Raw genomic sequence first — 19,785 nt, 5'->3', positions numbered from 1 at the left:
GCCGGCCGCGCTGGGCGGGCGCTGGGGGCGGGACCGGCCGGGCCCTCCCCTTTGTCTCGCCCGCTCGGCGCGCGCAGGCGCGTTGGTCCCGCGCGGCCCCACCCCGCGCTGCACGTCACCCCGCACGTGCCGGCCGGTCTGCTCCGCCCGGGCCCGCCAAGTCCACCGGAGCTGCAGCGGAGGGGGGCGGGAGCCGGCGGCGCTGTGCCCGGCGGGTTGCTCCAGCTCCTCCGGGAAAGGGCGAGCCCCGCGGGGGTCTCCCACTGTCTTCTGTCTACCCGCGGGGAAAGTCGCGCGGAAGGCCCAGGCAGCGCAGCGGGCCGTGCGCGCGGGCCGCGTCCCCCGCGTCCCGGCGCGTGGTAGAGCCCGCTGCTTCACTTCCCGTGCGCGGCCAGCGCGGCCCTCCCTTTTCTTTGCCGTCGCGCGCCGCCGATCCCTCAACGTTGGTCGCCGCGTCTTTGGCTGGCGTGTGAGTACCTAGGGTTGCGCCGCCAGGCCCTGGGGCCCGGGGAAGGGACGGCCCGCGCTGCGCCGGCAGGGACTTGGTTGGAGAGCCGCCGGCAGGCCGGCTCCGGGGCGCGGGGCCGGGTGCGGGCTCGCGGCCGCGCAGAGGGGCGGAGCCCGCGGACCACGTGCCGGCCGGACCCCTGCGGCTGCCCCGGCGGGAGGGCGGCTGCGGGAATGTCGGGGCCGCGCTGGTCTCCGCCCCGGTGGATGACAAGGATGTCTGCCCACCTGTGACCCGGGCCTGTAGTCCCCCCGTTTCTTTGTCGACGTTTGTGGAGCACTTACTTAATGTCGGCTCTGGGCTTGAGGGACAGGCACGGACCCAGTCTTCGTGGAACCCGGAGAGCTCATGAACTCGGGGAAGAATAAGGATGTGATTGCTGGGTGACTGAAATACGCGTTCTCTGAGAGGGATGGAGGGTCTGGATTTGGATAAGGTGATCCGGGCAGGAGGCGATGTCGAAGCCACTCTCTGAAGGGGAGGAGGATACCTTCCTGAAAAGTGGGCACTTTCAGTGGAACGAAGAAGGGAAAGCCTTGTCCTGGAGCCAGGGGGGTGGCATGGGGCGGGGACCAGCACGACAGGGTTTTCAGAGTGAAGGGCCACTCTGGAGCAAGAGAGCTGTTTGTGTGGCTGGACTTTGGGGTGGTCCCTGCTTGTCGCGAGAGCAGATTGACCCTGGTAAGTAACTGGTGAGGGAGCAGGCCTGGCCTGGGTCGGGGAAGGACCCGGTGTTGCCTCAGAAGCAGCTCTGACACCCCTAGCTTCTAGGGAGCCCTCAACCATAAGTGGGTTGAGCCCCACCGCCGTGCTCAGCTCCAGACGTAGGGGTTCCCTGAGAAAGCTTGGCACGCAGACTCCGAGGAGCAGGTGGCCTGTGCCGCCTCTGCGGGGCAGTCAGGCCTGGGCCCTGTGCCAGTGCCGGGGTGCCCTGCAGCTCCCCATCGCCTCACCTTGGAGCGCGGCTGCTGTGCCTTCCCCTGGAGGAGCCTGGGGGGCAAACACGCTTGACCAGTGTTTCTGTGGATGAAGGGTTCTTGAAGGTGATCCTAAACAGGCGGCCGCAAAGAACGTCCCCAGTTCGTCGCGCTCTGGTGTCAGCTTCTCAAGGGCTGCAGGCAGGAAATGCCGGCATGAGCCCTGGCCCTGTGGCCCTGTTTGAAGATGGCACGTGTGACTTTGAAGTGGGGGGCAGTGTGACATTTGTGTGAAGGACAGGCGTCAGAATGAGACACGGAGTCCCAGATTCTCACCTCACCGACCCGGAGCCTCAGTTTACCCCACTCCCGTCTCCCAGCCGTGTGAGGTGTCAAGTGTACTCAGAATGGTTGAGGAGGCGCGTGCAGTGCTGGAGCCGCCCGAGGAAAGGGGGCGCAGGCACCTGGCGGTCCGGGTAGATAGACCAGGGCACCACAGACTGGGATAGAAAAAGAACCGACGGCCATGGCATTGTAGCACAAATGTCATGCAGCTGGCTGGGCCTCAGGTGAGGTAACTTGGGCAGCCGCAGTGTGAGTGCTGAGTCTTGGGGTGCAGGGGCCCCCCTCCACGCCAGCAGGACAGGTTGGCATTTTTGAGTGGGGCTGGACTGTCCAGGAGTCAGAGGTGGGGAAGCTTCTGAGTAGGAATTGGGGGCTGTGGAGTTTGCCTCTAAAGAAAATCAGAGGGCAGCCCTCTCGTGCAGTTGCCCCACTGCTGGCTCGTTCTCATCGGCTGAAGCGTGCTGAGTGCTCGCCGCGTTCTCTTGGACACTGCACGCGTGGAAGCTCTGTTGTGCAGCACTGGTCCAGGCTGCGCCAGCCAGGGGCCCCATCTCCCCACACCGCACACCGATTCCCACTTGCTGTGGAAGGGGGGCAGAGAGCTGTGACCTCTGGGTGGATGACCTGGGAGCCCCTGCCTGTGTGTGACTGCGATGGGGTCACATGGGCACCTGGTTACCTGAGACCGTTTGGAGGATGAGAATGAGGTGTGGAGGATGAAGCCGGGGGAGGGGGCAACCCTCACCCCTCCCAGAAACCTTCCCCGTTCACCCAGCCTCACGGGGACCTCTTGGCGGATTGGTGGGCACGGCTCTGCCAGGCCACGTCCTCGCCGTCAGGAGCCTCCAGCCAGGAGTATCCTGGTCAGGGAGTGCTGCCAGGTTCCCTGTACGGGCACTGCACGAACTGCCCTCCCAGCTGGGCAGAGGCTGAGAAGGACTCCGCAGCCCCCAGAGTCCCTCAGCACAGCCAGGAGCGCTGATTCGCACTGGCGCTGGGCTGGGGGAGTTGCAGAGGAAGAGCTGCTCGCTGCCTTCGCCCCAGATCCTGGTGGCTGGGTGGGCCGTGATCCCTCCAGGGCCTCCCACGCCTCAGTGCCCCCTCTTTTGGGAGTGGTCTTGACATGCTTTATGCCCCAGGGCTGGTTCTTAGTGGCAGGCGGCTTGCTCTTGGCCCTGCAGGTGAGGAGTACAGGGTGGGACCGCTTCCTCTGGTCCTGGCTCTGCCCCCTGTGTGCTCCAGTGTTGCGGGGGGCGGGGGGGGCGGAGGCCCGACTGCTCCTGTAGGACGCCCGGCCCCTAGCCGAGAGTTCTGTGCTTCCCTGGTGGCGTCCTCGCGGGAAAGTGGTTCTTCTACTGGGAGAGGTGGGCCCCTGCCTCTGACGTCGGGGGCTGTGCCGGCTGTCCTGGGGCCTCATCCTCCAGCAGCCCTGGGGGTGCTCTTGGCCCCATCCTGGCACTGGCTTTACCAGGCAGCCCTCAGCTGTCTGTGGTCGCCTCCCCAGGTGACAGCGCTCCTGTGTGGTGTCTCTGGGGAGTCCTCCTCCCGCCAGAGCCTTGCCACACGAAGCCCCTATGGTGGGTGTCTGCGGAGAGCCTGCCTGGGACCTCCGTGCACGCCTGCCTCCTGCCTGCTAGCCTCTCTGTTAGCCCCGCAGGACGCCTCGCGCACCCTGTCCCGGGGTGCCTTGATGCTGGCGCGCTGGCCGCGGTGTGGGGGAGACGGGAGGCCAGGGGCCTGGGTGGCAGGGCTGACTGGGTCCTCAGCCCCTTGGTGGCACCTCTTGTGGATTCAGGGCCGGGCACCCCGTCTGTCCTCTCGTGCACCCTCCGGTGCCGGCCTGCGGGGACGGCACACCCTGCCCACCTGGCCTCTCGCCCCCATAGTGGCCCTGCTGAGGGAGAGGCCTGTCCGGCGTGGGCACTGGGGCTGGGTGGCCGCCAAGACCTTCTGCCAGGTCCTTGTCGTCCTCCACCTGGTCCAGCGGTCTGGACCCAGTGGCGGTGCGGGGCTGGGGAGAGCCCACCCAGCACTGATCCACATGGGCAGCGGGGCACTCGAGGTGCTGGCTCACCTCCCCAGGTTGGCTCAGCTCAGCGAGGAGCTCAGATGGGGCCTCCCAGGGCTGCCTGGCTCCGGCTAACAGGAACCCCAGCATCTGCGCATTTCGAGTGATGAAGGAGCAGCGGCCGCCCCCTGGGATTTTGGTGGTGGGTCTTGGCTCCGGTGCTCGCCTTTGTTCCCCAGCAAACTCGCCTCCACGCCGCCTCACCGAGCAGCTTCTGAGAAGGCCCCCCAGCCTGCTCGGGCCGCCCTGTCTGACTGCCTCTAACTCTGCTGCTTTCTCTTCATGCTGTCCTAGGAGATCAAAGCGAAAGTAAGTACTCGCCCGTCCCAGGCTCCTGTGTCCCCTTCACCCGAGCCAGGGGACCCCCAGCCCAGCCCTCACCACGCCCGGCGAGCCCTGACACCTCTGGGGCCAGGCTGCCGGCCTCGGTTCCCTTGTCTGGGCCTGTTGGGTGTGGCCTCAGCACCTTCCTGGGCTGAGCCAGTTCCTGCCCCGGCAGTAGGGTGGGCACCCCATGAGCAGGTCAGGATTGGCGTGCACCCTCCACACCTCTGGGCAGGGCAGGGTGCCGCCGCCCCAGCCAGCCCCAGGTCTCAGGCCCTGTCCCTTGCTCACGGGCATCTTGAGAGGGGGCCTCCCCTCCCCCGAACTGTGACCCTTAGAGCTCTGAGCAGAGCCTGGTTTGATGTCAGGAGCCGAGGACAGCGTTTAGGCCGCTAGGTTCACGTAGGGCTTCCGCACTGGGGGGTCAGCCTGGTGGGCGGGGCTGAAGGGGCCAGACCAGCCCTGACCCGCTCTGCGCTGCTTTGGTGAGGGTCCGCCAGAGAGGTCAGAGGGCAGACAAGCCCAGCCTGGTAGGCCTGCAGCCCTCGGTTACAGTGAGTGATGTCACAGTGCCCCGCCTCCTGGGCATGGGCTCCCGCCCCCCAGCACTGCCTCTGCAGTCAGCCTGGCCTTGGTAAGTGCTGCTGGCCCCGGGGAGGGAGGCTCGAGGGGGTGGCCAGGGACCTCTCTGAGCCTGGGCCTCCGCCCCTGCATCGGGTGCTGTGAGAGACCCCGGCGAGCCCCTCAGAGCACAAAGGGCAGTCTCCCTGAAGTCCCAGGTCGGTCGGGACTTGGCCCACACGTCCCGGGGTGATTGGAATTGGGTTTTGGTTTTGGTCGGGGGGCTGTAGACCCTGCGGTGAGTGGCAGGAAGGGTTTGCTGTCCCGGGGTGAAAGTCTGCCCCTCGGGGGGCCTCCTCCCTGGGGTGAGGGCCCAGAAGGCCTGCCCTCGGGGGGCCTCCTCCCTGGGGTGAGGGCCCAGCAGGCCTGCCCTCGCTTAGGCTTCACCAGGTGACCTCGCGGCAGCAGGAGACACTGGGGCCATCCTGAGAGCGCGCTGCTTAGCCCCAGGCAGTCGGCCTGGTGCTTCTGCTTCTGGGCGGGCACAGGGCCCAGAGTAGGGTCTCGGGAGGAGTCCCTGTGCTAGTCAAGGCCGTCCTCTAGAACAGGCCAGCCAGGTGTGAGCTCGGGGACCCCTAGGTGCACCCTAAGAGCAGACTGGCCTCCAGGGCTTTCTGGGCTTGAGCTGCTTCTAGCCGGAGGCTGCGGTGGCCCAGGCCCCTTGGTTCTGCTGAATAGGGTCTGCTGTAGAATTCTGGGCTGCCCAGCAATGGGGCTAGCCTTTACGGGGCACCATGCCCGGGAGCAGAATGGGGGGCCCTGTGGCCCAGCAGCCCTCAGTCTTGCACGGGGGCAGCAGGTGACGAGGGCTACTCTGAGCTCAGGCTTCTGGACAGAGGCTTATCCAGTAGCCACAGTGGCAGGTGTGCGGAGCCCCTTACACCAAAAGGCGCTGGAGTGCAGGGAGGATCTCGCGTCCTAGGACAGGACTCAGAGGTTCCCACGGGGTTCCTTTAGTTTAGGTGCACCCACGGGTGTGAGTTGATTGTCTCCTGGTCAGGAGGCATCGGCCGCTGACCAAGGAACCTGATTCTTAACTGCCAGAGCCACTGGCTTCCTTCCCTTTTAGACACACTCCCTGGCATCTCCCCTGATGTGGCCTCGCAGGGGTGGGTGCTCCACCCTCTGTTCCCAGGTGCCCCTTGGCTAAGATCTTCTAGCTTCCCTTGGAACATGCACTGCTCAGGATGGCGGTGTGGCCGTGCAGGTGGGGGACTCAGATCAGGCAGAATGTGCCAGGAGCGGGGCCGTCCTCTGAGACCACCAAGTGCATTTCTATAAAACAGAAGCCCGAGTGCCTCAGGGAGGTGGCCAGGCTTAGCAAAAACACAGGACATCCAGTTAAAGTTTCAGATGAACAGCGGCTAACTTTTCAGAATAAGTGAGTCTCTGATGTTTCACGGGACACACTTGTTCTAAAACTCATTTGCTGTTGACGTAAAAGTTGAATTAGCTGAGCGCATCCTGTGTTTATTTGGCCGCTGTTCTTGGGGTTCACCGAAGAGGTTTCTGTAGCCAAAGAGGTTTGGAAAGTGTTCTCTGGGCCCCCTTGGAGAGCCTGGGTGCATGTTGGATGAGAAAAGGCAAGTTTTGCGGTTAGGAGGATACACACGTGCAACCACACCACGCATTACGTGCTCGTGCGTGTTTACTGCTTCCCCAGCTCCCCGTGCATGCTGCCCCGGGGCACCCCATCCGGGCGGCCGAGCAGGGAGGGGCGGGGGTGCCGTCTGCCCACGGCCCGCGGTGTTGCAACTGCCCTTTGTGCTTGCTTTTTAACGCTGCGTGGAAGATGAGCGGGAAGGCCTCCTGTGCCCTGGAGACGGTCTGGGAAGACAAGCAGAAGTACGGGGAAGCCGAGCGGCGCTTCTACGAGCACGAGGCCATGAGAGCCGCCGCCCAGCAGCTCCCGGCCGAGGCACTGGCAGTGAACGGGCCGGGCCGGGAGGATGAGGCCGAGGAGGCGGGCGCCCCCAACGGCAACGGCAGCAGCGAGCCCGGGAAGAGCCACAATGGGAAGAAGCCGTTGCAGAAGCCGAGGAAGCGCTCCCCGAGGGGCTGGCTCAGCCAGGGGGACCTGGCCCTCGTGGGCCTCTCAGCCGACCACGTCTGGCTGGACAAGCCGCTGTTCGACCAGGCGGAGAGCTCGTACCACCAGAGGCTGGCAGATGCGGCCGCCCAGGCAGCCCGGCCTCCCGCCCTGGCCCCTGGGGCCCTCTGCGCCCTCGGAAGCCAGGTGGCCTGCCACCACGTGACCTGGGGCGTCTGGGTCAACAAGTCTTCCTTTGACCAGGCTGAGCGGGCGTTCGTGGAGTGGTCTCAGGCCTTGCTGCTGGCTGCGGAGGGGAGCGGCGGGCAGGGGGCTCCCGACACGGGCCAGTGGGCGGCCGCCCCCGACCTGCACCTCATCCGCCAGCCCAGCCCGCCAGCCAACGGCCAGCCCCCACTGGGCAGCCTGCAGGCGCTGGTGCGGGAGGTGTGGCTGGAGAAGCCCCGCTACGACGCGGCCGAGAGGGTCTTCTACGAGGCCCTGTTTGACGGCCACCCCCCTGGGAAGGTGCGCTTGCAGGAGCGAGCCGGTCAGGCTGAGGGCGCCCGGCGCGGCCGCAGAGACCGGCGCGGCCGCAACGCCGTGGGAAGCCGGCGGCTCGGGCCGCGGCGGGTGGACGGGGAGGCCTCCTCTGCCCTGCCCTACCGGTACTTCCTGCACAAGGATGCAGAGGCCCCCTGGCTCAGCAAGCCGGCCTACGACAGCGCAGAGTGCCGCCACCACGCCGCCGAGGCCCTGCGCATGGCCTGGCGCCTTGAAGCTCCGTCCCTGGTTCACCGACCCAGCGCCCGGTCTGGCCCTTCCATGTCCAGCCTGAGACCCAAGTAGGGAAAACGTGCCGGGCGGGTGCCTGGGCTTCCCCGGGCCGGGCTGGGTGGCCGGCGTGCTCCCTTCCCTGCCCCCCCCCCCCGGCGGGGCTCCTCCCAAGACTCCTGGACTGGGTCGGGCAGGGATAGCTATCTGCCCCTGGGGCATTGCAGCCTCTGGGGTCACCCCCACCAAGTAGGTGGAGGGAAGGGGTCCACGTGGGCCTGAATCTGTCTTACGCAGGGTTTCCCCTTTGGCCAGGCAACTTCCAGCTTCTCCCCTGACTCATGGGACAGGGGAGCGATGAAGGCTCCCGGCCCCCAAGCCCCACTGGGCCACTTGCCGACCCACCCTGCTGTCTCCCCCATCTCCTTGTCCAGAACCACCTGAGGTGAGGTGGGCGTCTCAGGTGCTCTAGCACGCGGCCGGTCCAGCGGCCTGCGTCTGGAAGACACCCGCTGGCTGAGGCCAACTTGCCTTCAGCCTGTGGACCCAGGGGTCTGGCCCCCGAGCGGCTCATGCAGTGCCAGCTGGTCGCTGGAGGCCAGAGCCTGGCCATGGAAGGGATCCCTTAGCCCACTGGGCTCAGGCAGGAGGGCAGAGACCGTTGGACTCAGGGCAGACTGGGGGCCCCCCAGTGGGGAGAGGCCCTGGGCCGCAGGCCGGGCCAGGGGGGGTGTGGAGGGGCCTCCCTGGACCCCAGACTCCCGGCAGGAGCCCCTCGGCTCCTCGGTGGGGTTGGATGTGCTGCTTTGACGGGATCCTGGCCTTGGTGCGAGGGGCAGGGTGTGGGGCCCACCGCCGGGGGGAGGGGGGCGTTCCCCATCAGGCAGTACGTGTGCGTGCGGGGTGGCGTGGAACTGAAACTTCAGTGATGCCTCTTCGAGCTGGGGTGGAGGAGAGTCACAGGGCTCAACCTCCCTTGTCACGGGGGTACACTTGGTGAGGTCCAGTGATGGCCTGGGATCCTCAGCAAAGAGAATTGGTGAGGTTGGGTCCTTTTCTGTTGCACTTGGTGAGGGACGGGGCGGTTCTGAGTCAGCAGACTTTGTCGTCTGTGAGAATTCGGGCTCTGGGCCCAGGTCCGTGGCAGCTCCCCCGCCTTGCCGAGTGGTGGGAAAGTAGCAGACTGCAGACGTGCCAATACAGCGATTTGCAAAAACTGGACAGTGGCGGGATCTGGCTCACAGGCCGGCGTTTGCCAGGCCCTGGTCTACAGCAGCAGTTCTCAAACTTGCTGGTCTTGTGATGCTAAGAGAGCTTTTGTTTTGTTTATTAGTTTTTCCTATATTAGTAATTAAATGTAGAAGCACTTATTTGTTGAAAAATAATAACAAGCTTGTTACACGTTAACGACGTTTACGCAAGAAATAAGTTTTCTGTAACAAAAAAGGTCAGTGAACTAAGTGGCCTTGTTTTACATTTTTGCGAGTCTTGTGTCTGGCTTAATAGGAGGCAGCTGGATTCTTAAACCTGCTTGTGCATTATCTGTTGGTGTATATTGTCCGACAAATCCAGCCTTGAGCAGTTGTGTGATTGGAAAGGGGAGGACCTTGGGGACCCCCAGAGGTTCCTGGCCATGCTTTGAGAGCCACTGGTCTTGGGGACTGGCCTGGGGGCCACCCGCCTTAGCACTGAAGGAAGCCCACGTGGTGTGGGGGAGGGGCTCGCAGGCTTGCTGTGGTCAGTGCTGAGACCCTCTGGTGCTCTGCCCTGGGCCCTGGAGCCCTTGTTACCCAAGGACCGGGACGGCCTGCCCTGTACCCTCGGGGTCCGGGCTGTTGGAAGGGGCGCTTGTGCAAGCCAGCCCTGGGGTCTGCGAGGAGGTGCCCCCTCCTCCCGGCCAGGCTGTCTTAGTCTCTCCTCCCCTCTCAACAGGAAAATGGCCACAAACTTTCTGGTGCACGAGAAGATCTGGTTTGACAAGTTCAAATATGACGATGCAGAAAGGAAATTCTACGAGCAGAGGAACGGGCCCGCGGCCGGCTCCTCACGCCAGGTAGGGGCCGCGCTTGGGGCCTCGGGGTGTCTGCACCAGCACAGCGGGCGCGCACGTTGGCCCAGGCGGCCCTGCTGCAGGTGCTGGGGTTGGTTCTTTGGGGGGCGGCTGGCGGGCCCCCGAGGAGCTGGAGCTGCTCTCGTGTCACATGCGGGCAGGGCGCTCCCAGCGTCTGTAGGTGCCCATCAGGACCTGCAACACGTGGCCCGGCTGGGCTTACAGGCCACGTGGGCCTCAGGCCCTGTCGTCAGGGCCACAGGACTCCATCCTCTTCCGTCCTCAGGCCCGTGAGCTTTTGTTTTGTGCAGGGCTTTCCTGCTCCCTCCACAGGAGGCTGCCTTTTTAATTTTTTTTTTTTTTTTAAATGAAAGCGTTGTTCTTTCTGCACCATCTGCAGGAGAACGGCGCCAGCGTGATCCTCCGTGACATCGCGAGAGCCAGAGAAAACATCCAGAAGTCCCTGGCCGGGGTGAGTACCGCCCTCGTGGCAAACGGCGTGCCCGGCGCTTCCCCCGGTGCTGCTGATGACGTCGCCCTTTGGAGCAAAGTCAGGGTGCGGCGTGCAGCGCTGTGTTCCCACACGGCCAGAGGAGACGTCCTTCCTCTCGCTCCTTGCTGGGATTGCTGGCGGTCACCCGGGACTCCCCGCCTTGCCACGGCTGCTCCTGTGGTACCAGGCCTGAGGCCTTCTCCTTCCTGCTCGCTCCCTGCTCCGAGAGTGTGAGGGGCTGGCGCGTGCTGCACTTCCTCCCTTCCCTCTTAGGCGTGGCCCTCCTCTGTGAGATGGGTTCACAGGGTGTGCCGAGTCCCAAGGCATAGAGTCACCACCATCTTGAATTTGAGGCCCAGGAGGGGCCCTGCAGCCCAGCTCGGGCTCAAGGTCCCACGTGAGATCAGGAGAGGGAAACGGTCATGTCCAGTGTGTCCCTGGCCTGGCCGGGGAGTGTGTCCCTCGGAGTGGCAGCCCTGCTGCTCCACCTTCCTTCTCAGAGGATTGTCTGGGCTGCAGAGTGGTGTCCCAGCCTCGAGGACCAAGTGTCAGCAGAGCTGTGTTCCTTCTGGAGACTCCAGGAGAGAATCCATTTTCTTGCTTTTTCTACCTTTCAGAAAGCTGCCCACATCCCTCGGCCTATGGCTTCTAGCCAGCAGCGTCACGAGCTTTGACATCTATTTCTGTCACGTTTCTTTCTCTCTCCTGCTTCTCTCTTATGTGGACCTTTGCAATGACACTGGGCCCACCTGGGTCATCCAGGGTAACCTCCCCACGTCCAGATCCTCAACCTCGTCACATCTGCAAAGTCCCTTTGGCCACGTGAGGTCATCTTTTTACAGGGTTGGGGGCATATTTGGGAACTTTCTGCCTGCCACAGCTGGCTCGGATATACTGGCTCCTGGCCATCAGCTGGGCGACCCTGGGTGGGTGTCCCCCAGGAAGCGTTGCCACCACTGTCTGCCCAGCAGGCCCTGCTTTATACTTGGCCCCCACATGCTCCTGCCTTGCCTTCTGCCCATTAGCCCCAAATCCCACCTGCCACCCTCTGCTGGCCGGAGCAAGTTCAGGCCAGGCAGCCGCGGGATCGAGGTGGCGCAAGGTCTTCGCACCCAGGCCGGGCACGTCGGGCTCCAGTGCTCAGAAGGCCGCAGCCAGGGGCTCAGCAGCTCTGGGGCTGCGGCCCTGGAGATTCTTAGGCTGTGAGAACTCTTCCCCCACCGGGCCTCAGGGCCCTGGCTGTTGGGGTCAGCTTCGGGGTCCCGGTCTTCAGGGAATTCACCTGAGCAGCTGTTAGGGCTTGGGGACTGGTCTGCTTAGGCTGCTGTAATGATGGAGCAGCGCAGACCAGGTGACCGAAACAACAGAAATTTATCTTCTGATGATCAGGAGGTTCAAAGTCCAGGATCAGGGTGTGGGTGGGGTTGGTTTCTCTTTGGTAGATGGCTGTTTTCTTCCTGTGTTTTCTCTGTGTCCAGATTTTTTCACACGAGGACACCAGTCATTGGATTAGGACCACCCTAATAATGTCATTGTGACTGATTACCAGTGTGAAGACCCCATTTTCAAATAATCTCCCACTCTGAGGCCCTGGCGGCAGGGGCTTCCACGTGAACTTCAGAGGAACATCATTCAGCTGCCGGCGGCCCTGGGAAGGGTGCTGTGGCCCAGCCCCATGCTTGGGTTTGGGTAGAGTGGGGCTCAGCAGACACTGGGGTTCCAGAGGTTCCTGGGGACTGCGCGTGGTGCCAGGCACAGGGCTGGAGGCCAGGATGGAGGCTTCTGGATTCGGAACCTTGGTACGGCACCGCCCCCGAGGCCACCAGGTGGCTGCCTGCGGCCTGCTGTTGGGAGCTCAGACTGGACTGGGTGGCCTGGGCCTGCCTCACTGAGCGCCCTGGCTTCCTTCTCAGTCCGGGCCCAGGGCCTAGACGCCGTGGAGTGGCCTGGTGCTTTCTGGGCCGAGCGGTGGTGACCCCATGGCCCCCAAGAGCCTGGTCTCTCCCCTGCCACTTTGTCTTGGCCTTGCAGCAGGTGGGGCCTTGCCTGCCCGGAGCCTGCAGCCTCGGGACCTGTCCACAGTTGGTCCTCACTTGGTGGTGGTGCCGGGCCTGTGTCGGGAGGTCCCCGGGGCCAGGCAGCAGGCACAGCAGGGCAAAGGCTTGAGGCTCCAGCCCGCCTTGAGGCACCGGGACCTGGTTCATTTGCTTAGCGGGCACAGATCAACGGGGAGAGACGGCCTTGGGGAAGCCTGCTGAGAGGGGGTGGGGCCTGAGAGTGCAGGTTGGCGGGGGCTGGCGGGGCTTCGTGGGGAACAGCTGGTCCTGGATTTCATCCCTGTGCCACGGAAGCCGTGGGACCTTCTTGGTGGGAATGGTCCGGGAGCTGAGCCGTGGGAAGTAGGCTGGAGAGGAGGTCGCGTGCCGGTGGTGGTGGCTGGGACTCGGCGGGGTGGCCAGCTGTGGGCGGAGGGCTGCCACTTACTAGCCGGAGTAGGAGGTGGGGCGGACACTTGGGTTGGTCTGAGGAGGGCGGTGGCGTGCGCAGAGCCCATCTGGTCCTGGGGGCGGGTCAGTGCTCCTCCTGCAGCCACGCAGTGCCACTAGGCCAGCTCTGCTGGGAGTTCTGTGTAGTGCGAGCTGGTGGGTCTAGGAGACGGTGTCAGCTTAGCACTGCCCATGGGTCCCAGGGCAGGGAGCCAGGCACGTGTCAGCCTGTCCTCCCTGGAGACCTTCACCTTGGTAGTGCCCTGGGGGTGTGCAGACCAGGGGAGGAGGCCACCCCTGTGGCTTCCCTGTGGCTGCTTGGTGGGTGGGCCCCAGGCCTTTATCTTGACTGGACGTTGGAGGGGGCCGGCAGCCCTCTGGCAAGGGCAAGGTGCACTGAACCCCACCCTTGGAGCCACTGCAGTGGGGGGTAGGGGTGCTGAACGGCCTGCGTGCAGGCTCCTGGGGTGTAACTCGGGCCTGAGCTCCCTGGGCAGTGCCGCCTGGGTCAGATGACGGGGGCTCCCGGTCAGGGAGGAGCCAGAGGAGGCTGGTGGCCAGGCCAGGGTCCCTGGATCACCCAGAGCTTTCAAAGGCAGGCAGGTGTGTGGCCCTGGCTGCTGCGGGGTGGCTGCCCCCAGTGCTGTCCCCTCCTGTGTCCAGCTCAAGGCTGTGTTGCCCGGTCCTCCCGAGCTGCTGGGCCTGGCTGCCCCTGGAGCTGAGTCCTTTGCTTCCTCCCACCCACCAGGCAGTGGCAGCCATGGCTCAGCTCTGCGCCGCCCCCACGTTAGGGCCACCCTGGGCTCCTGTTTCGTGTCACGTGCCGGGCTGAGGATGCCACTGTGGCCTCAGGCTTGCAGGGCTTCCTCTCCCCTTGCCTGGGTGGAGCATGGCCAGCGGGCCCCGTGGGGCTTGATGGGCTTCTCATCCAGCTTAGGGCTCTGCTTCAGAATGGCTGTGAATGGGGGGGACCCCAAGGAGCAGAGGCTAGGGTATGAGCCCTTCCTCTCCCCCTGCCTTGCAGAGCTCAGGCCCCGGGGCCCCCAGCGGGCCCGGCGGAGACCACAGTGAGCTGGTCATCCGGATTGCCAGCCTGGAAGTGGAGAACCAGAGCCTGCGAGGGGGTGAGGCCCTGGGCCTGATGGGTGGGGGGCCCCACCCCAGCACTTGCTGCCTGACCAGCATCCCCTTTGCCCCCGCAGTGGTGCAGGATCTGCAGCAGGCTGTCTCCCAGCTGGAGGCCCGGCTGAGCGCGCTAGAGAAGAGCTCGCCCGCCCACCGGGCCACAGCTCCGCAGACCCAGGTGAGGGCCCTTCCCCGCCAGGGACCCACACCTGGCGCTGAAGAGCGGGAGGCCGCGGGCGGCCCCCATGTGGGCTGTGGCCCAGGCAGCGGTGGAGGGCTGGAGGCCTGGCGTCCTGGCTGCACGGGCCCCAGTCTCCCCTCCTGTGTGGCAGCACGTGTCTCCCATGCGCCAAGTGGAGCCCCCCGCCAGGAAGGTGGCCACCGCCACAGAGGACGACGAGGACGACGACATTGACCTGTTCGGCAGCGACGAGGAGGAGGACCGGGAGGCGGCCCGGCTGCGGGAGGAGAGGCTGCGGCAGTACGCCGAGAAGAAGGCTGCAAAGCCTGCCCTGGTGGCCAAGTCCTCCATCCTCCTGGACGTCAAGCCTGTGAGTGGCTCGCCTCTGACCCTCCCCTCGCGGTGCCCTGTGGTCCTGGAGGGATCAGCGCCGGGCAGGGCAGGAGTAGACTCAGACTGTGTTGACGGCGGGAGCGGGCTCTGACCCAGCCCTCCTCCCCTCTCCTCCCCAGTGGGATGACGAGACGGACATGGCCCAGCTGGAGGCCCGCGTGCGCTCCATCCAGCTGGATGGGCTGACCTGGGGGGGCTCCAAGCTGGTGCCCGTGGGCTACGGCATCCACAAGCTACAGATCCAGTGTGTGGTGGAGGACGACAAGGTGGGCACGGACCTCCTGGAAGAGGAGATCACCAAGTTTGAGGAGCACGTGAGTGAGGGGCCCACACAGGCAGGGTAGGGGCCTGGGGTGTCCAAATGAGCCTCTGGCCAGGCACATGGGCGCTTGGGCCTTTGGGAAACAGGGCCCCGTGTGACCACCAGCCTCCCTCTCCACAGGTGCAGAGCGTTGACATTGCTGCTTTCAACAAGATCTGAGCCCCGGCACTGGCCTGAGCGTGTGAAGCCTTGCAGCCAATAAAGACTGAGATTCCAGCCCTCTGGCTCCTGTCCTGGTTTGGGCCCTGCGGGTGGGCGCATTCAGCGAGCCGCACTCTGCCAGGCCCCCAGCCTCACACTGGGCGGGCATCTCACGCTCTGCTCCCGCACCTCCTGTTCCCCTGACTCACTCACGTCTCAGTTGCAAGTGGGACGTCCAGGTCTACCTCTAACTGTGTACATTGTTTCCCTCACTGTGGGAGGCGTCCCAGCCTTCCACCGTCTCCATTCTGCTTCCTTTCGCTGAGCCGTCCCCATGGGTACAGAAGTGACAGTCCGGAACTATCCAGGGAAGAGGCCCCAGCGGCCGTCCTGGCCCTGCTGTTGTGACTACAGTCACGTGCCCCATCGGGGCTGGCCTGTTCAAAACCCTGCCGGGTAGCCGACCGTTTCTAGGAAGGAGGCTGGACTTCCTCCCTTAGCCCTGAGGCCCCTGCTGCCTGCTGGAGACCTGGGCCCTTGACAGATCCCATGACACACTGCCCTGTGGAATTGTGCCCACTGTCCTGCCTGGGCCCCCACCCCCCTCCCCAGTCTGGGCAGGACTTGTGTCACTAGTGGTTCTTGCCCTGGACCCAGCGTGGCTGGTGAGAGAGTGGGTTGTGGTTACTCTGGTCAGAGCTGGTGGCCTCGGAGGGCCCGCAGGAGTCATGGCTTTAGCGTGTGAGACCCGAGAGCCTTCGGTGCCAGCCGGCGGTGGATGAGCCGCCCCCTCGTTCTGTCGGCACCGCGCTGCTACCCGAACAGCGTCGCGTGGGCCTTGCCCTGGTGTGGTGCCGGCCGCGAGCTGCCCTGCCCAGGCCTGGGGTGGCTTCTGGGCGGGCGAGGATGGAGTCCAGCTGGACGTGGAGTTCGAATTGCCCTCTTCCACCCTCTCCCCGCGCTCCCCGGACTTGGCCGCGCGGCCTGGGGCAGGACAGACCATGCTCCAAGGGGCCAGGGGGAGCTGGGCTGACCAGCGAGAGCACAAGTCCCCACCTCGAGCCACGGTCCGGCTGTCAGAGAGCGTCCGGAGGCCAGCGGCCCGCCCTGACGGTTCTGGTTGCCAGGAAAGGCAGTGGCTCCACGGTGTCCCAACCCGCTGGCGGGGCGGGCCCTGGCCAGCGCGGCGTCACGCGGGCGGGGCGGCCAGAGTCCGGGGCGCCAGGGCAGCGGCCGGAGTCCGATGGCGGCGGAGCAGGACCCCGAGGGGCGCGCGGCGGCGCGGCCGCTGCTCACCGACCTGTACCAGGCCACCATGGCGCTGGGCTACTGGCGCGCCGGCCGGGCGCAGGAGGCGGCCGAGTTCGAACTCTTCTTCCGCCGCTGCCCGTTCGGCGGATCCTTCGCCCTGGCCGCGGGGCTGCGCGACTGCGTGCGTTTCGTGCGCGACTTCCGCCTGACGGACGCAGGTAGCCGCCCCCCGGCCCCTCACCCCGCCAGCCCCCCGCCCCCGGCAGCCCCGGCGAGCCCTCGCCACCACGGCCTCTGTCGCCCCCAGACGTGCAGTTCCTGGCCTCGGTGCTGCCCCCAGACACAGACCCCGCGTTCTTCCAGCATCTTCGTGCCCTCGACTGCTCCGGGGTGACGGTGCGGGCCCTGCCCGAGGGCTCCCTCGCCTTCCCCAGCGTGAGTGCCGGGGGAGCGGGGCACGGGGGGTGGGCCAGAGCAGGGCCGGGTGGCGACGAGCTGACAGCCCGCCCCGCAGGTGCCGCTGCTGCAGGTGTCCGGGCCGCTCCTGGTGGTGCAGCTGCTGGAGACGCCGCTCCTCTGCCTGGTCAGCTACGCCAGGTGGGGCCCGGGGCGCCAGGTGGGGCCTGGGGCGGGAGACCCGCCTCCCGCCCGAGGCCGGAAGCCTGGGCTCTCCGTGAAGGAGCGCTGACTTCCGGGCCCGGACCCGTGGGGCGTGGCCCCTGGGGGCGGAGCGCTGAGCCGGGGTCCTGGCAGGGGCCTCCGGCTCCCGCTGCTCGGGTCCTCGGGAGAGGCAGCGCTCTGGGTGGCTTCCCGGCCGTCACTGCGGGTCCCCTGCCCCCTTGCTCCCGCAGCCTCGTCGCCACGAACGCCGCGCGGCTTCGCCTGATCGCAGGGCCGGAGAAGCGGCTGCTGGAGCTGGGGCTTCGGCGGGCTCAGGGCCCCGACGGGGGTCTTACCGCCTCTACCTACAGCTACCTGGGCGGTGAGGGCCAGGAGACGGAGGCCTGGTTTGGGGGAGGAGGAGGCCAGCCCTGAGAACCCCCTTCAGTGCCTGAAGTCCCCCAACTTTGCCTGATGCCCTGACCCCAGGCTTCGATGGCAGCAGCAACGTGCTCGCAGGACAGCTGCGGGGCGTGCCGGTGGCCGGGACCCTGGCGCACTCCTTCATCACCTCCTTTTCAGGCACCGAGGTGCCCCCTGACCCGGTCAGTACCCCTGTCCCCCCAGCTGGACTCCAGAGGGCAGACCCCCCAAGCCGAGCCCTTCCCGGGGAGCAGGAGAGGCCAGTCCCTGCTCTGTGCACAGGCAGATACCACGCCTGGCCCACCCAAGCCACGCCGGGCAGGTGGTCTCAGTGCGGCACTGGGAAGCTGGCAGGCAGGTGGCTCAGACTCCCTGCTGGGGTTGAACCGGTCCGCACCCTGCGCTCTGGGTCCTCCATCCTTCACCAACTCTTCTCCATAGATGTTGGCTCCAGCGGCTGGCCAGGGCCCCAGGGTGGACCTGGCCGCCTGCGTGGAGGCGTGGCTGGAGCGTGTGTGTGGCCACCTGGGGCTGGGGCTGCAGGAGCCGCACCGGGCTGAGCGGGCGGCCTTTGTGGCCCATGCCCTGGCCTTTCCCCGGGCCTTCCAGGGCCTGCTGGACACCTACAGTGTGCGGAGGTGAGGCCCGGGCACCCCCAGGGTGGGCTCAGCAGAGCAGCAGCAGACCCCCTACTCCCATGTCCCCACCTGCAGGAGTGGTCTCCCCAACTTCCTGGCTGTAGCCCTGGCACTGGAGGAGCTGGGCTACCAGGCAGTGGGAGTGAGGCTGGACAGTGGCGACCTGCTTCAGCAGGCTCAGGAGACGCGTGGCGTCTTCCGAACAGTGGCGGCCCAGTGAGTCCCCCTGGGAGGGGCTTTGCCTTCTGAGAGATCCCCTCCGGTTCAGGAATATTGGGATGGGACGGAGGGAGGGAGGGACCGTGCCTCTCCCACCGTGAGGCTCTCTGATACGCTGCTACCTCAGTAGAGGTACTGCAGCCTTGGCAAGGAAGCTGGGGTGGGCTGGCTCAGGGGCCCATAGAGCCAGTGTGGCTGAGGGCAGATTATCAGGTGGCGGGGAGACGGCATGACTGGGTTGGGAGGGGGCCGGGTGAGTCAGGGGCGTCTGAGGGCTGCCCCCGTCACAGGTTCCGGGTGCCCTGGCTGGAGTCCATCCCCATTGCTGTCAGCAACAACATTGATGAGCAGGAGCTGGCCAGGCTGTCCCAGAAGGTAGGCGGGGCAGGGGCAGCCCAGAGGGTGGCTCGGCGGGCCCTGGGCCTGCAGATGCTGGCCGAGCTCATTTCCCCTCCCCCCCAGGGCAGTGAGGTGAACGTCATCGGCATCGGTACTAGCGTGGTCACCTGCCCTCGCCAGCCTTCCCTGGGCTGTGTCTACAAGGTGGAGAGAGTCCGGGGCCCAGTGGGGATGGGCTGGGGATGGACCATGGGTCTGGGGAGAAGGGTCCAGCTAGCTCAGCACCCTGTCCCTGTAGCTGGTGTCCGTGGGAGGCCAGCCGCGGATGAAGCTGACCGAGGACCCCGAGAAGCAGACATTGCCTGGAAGCAAGGCTGCCTTCCGGCTCCTGGGCTCCGATGGTGAGGCCCCGCCCCCCCTCCGCAGTTGAGCTCAAGGCCCCAGGCCCCGTGCATGCTTGGCGCCCTCACATGCGCACCCACGCAGGGGCTCTGCTGTTAGACGTGCTGCAGTTAGCAGAGGAGCCACCTCCCCAGGCTGGCCAGGAGCTCAGAGTCTGGCCTCGAGGGACCCAGGAGTCCTGTACCGTGAGGCCGGTGCACGTGGAGCCGCTGCTGCGACTCTGGGTCCAGCAGGGACAGGTGACCGCCCCTAGCCACCCACCCCCTTAGCCTGCACCTTCAACTCAAATCAAGCTTGGACACCTGACCTCGAGCCAGCCCCTTCCTCCCTCTTCCCCCCAGCTGTGTGAACCCCTCCCATCTCTGGCCGAATCTAGAGCCTTCGCCCAGCAGTCCCTGAGCCGTCTGAGTCCTGCCCACAGGTGGCTCGAGCAGCCTGCGCTGTACCAGGTGGGTGTAGGGCCCACATCATCAACCCGCCCTGTGCCCTCTCCCCCCCCCACGGCCACCCATCGTCCCCCCCTCTCCTCCCTGCAGGTGGCGCTGTCTGAGAAGCTCCGGGCCCTGGTGGACAGACTGAGTGCAGAGGTGCCCTCTGAGAATCCCCTGCTGGGAGCTGCCTGAAATGAACATGAGTCACTCACTATCCCCACAGCTTGTCATGTGTCATTTCTTCACCCAGCCTGCCACTCACTGGACCCCCAGGGCTTCCCAGGGTGGGCTGGAGTCAGGAATCAGCATGAGGGTTCATCCTCCCAGGGAAGACCCCCGCCCAGCCAGGGCAGGTAGGCAGCCCCGTGCTGAGGCCTGAGGTCGGCTAAGGCCGGTGGGGTGGGGGTCGGTATCTGAGGCCTGGGGAGCTGGACTGTAGGAGCAGATCCGGGGCAGGACAGGGCAGGGCTGTGGGGAAAGGGAGGGGGCTTTGGTGCCCAACTAGGAGCTGGGGGGGTTGGTTACTGGAAGACCGCTCCATGCTGGAGGCCCGAGGCGGGCTGGGGATCCAGCCCAGACGGAGGGGCTCCGGGATGCCCCCCGGGCGGGGCAGGCTCGGTGGACACCTCAAGCTTCCCCAGCCAAGGAGAGGCCTGGGTGTCCCCTGCCACTGCTGCTGCCAGCTCTGTGGGACCCTGTACCCCT

At 65.7% G+C, this 19,785-nt stretch overlaps 3 protein-coding genes across 6 annotated transcripts; all 3 read left to right on the top strand.

Annotated features, from left to right (window-relative positions):
- Positions 1-318: 318 nt before the first annotated feature.
- EEF1D (eukaryotic translation elongation factor 1 delta) lies at positions 319-14,852 on the top strand. Of its 2 annotated transcripts, XM_060128470.1 has the most exons (9): positions 4,133-4,147; positions 6,577-7,657; positions 9,519-9,639; positions 10,037-10,108; positions 13,640-13,739; positions 13,818-13,918; positions 14,073-14,291; positions 14,434-14,628; positions 14,757-14,852. In XM_060128470.1, coding segments are annotated over exons 1-9 (1,929 nt in total). In that variant the 5' UTR covers positions 4,133-4,146; the 3' UTR covers positions 14,796-14,852. The 2 variants fall into 2 exon arrangements, with proteins under 2 accessions (XP_059984454.1, XP_059984453.1); XM_060128471.1 differs by lacking the exons at positions 4,133-4,147; positions 6,577-7,657 and adding an exon at positions 319-469.
- On the top strand, positions 496-4,147 carry LOC132508340 (uncharacterized). The gene is made up of 2 exons (XM_060128472.1): positions 496-3,980; positions 4,133-4,147. The coding sequence occupies exon 1, from the start codon at positions 2,894-2,896 to the stop codon at positions 3,911-3,913; it is 1,020 nt and encodes a 339-aa protein (XP_059984455.1). The 5' UTR covers positions 496-2,893; the 3' UTR covers positions 3,914-3,980; positions 4,133-4,147.
- A 1,116-nt stretch (positions 14,853-15,968) lies between the features above and the next one.
- On the top strand, positions 15,969-19,300 carry NAPRT (nicotinate phosphoribosyltransferase). Of its 3 annotated transcripts, none has more exons than XM_060127949.1 (13): positions 15,969-16,246; positions 16,336-16,463; positions 16,543-16,625; positions 16,880-17,010; positions 17,118-17,233; positions 17,493-17,689; positions 17,765-17,905; positions 18,199-18,283; positions 18,371-18,451; positions 18,546-18,648; positions 18,749-18,888; positions 18,991-19,098; positions 19,186-19,300. In XM_060127949.1, exons 1-13 carry the CDS (start codon positions 16,021-16,023, stop codon positions 19,270-19,272), a joined length of 1,626 nt encoding a protein of 541 aa, XP_059983932.1. In that variant the 5' UTR covers positions 15,969-16,020; the 3' UTR covers positions 19,273-19,300. The 3 variants fall into 3 exon arrangements, with proteins under 3 accessions (XP_059983932.1, XP_059983933.1, XP_059983931.1); XM_060127948.1 differs by having other exon boundaries at positions 15,970-16,246; positions 18,734-18,888; XM_060127950.1 differs by lacking the exon at positions 18,371-18,451 and having other exon boundaries at positions 18,734-18,888.
- The last annotated feature ends 485 nt before the right edge of the window (positions 19,301-19,785 follow it).

This window comes from Lagenorhynchus albirostris, chromosome 17, assembly GCF_949774975.1.
Source record: "Lagenorhynchus albirostris chromosome 17, mLagAlb1.1, whole genome shotgun sequence".
Taxonomy (NCBI): domain Eukaryota; kingdom Metazoa; phylum Chordata; class Mammalia; order Artiodactyla; family Delphinidae; genus Lagenorhynchus; species Lagenorhynchus albirostris.
This window is presented reverse-complemented; position numbering and strand designations above follow the sequence as displayed.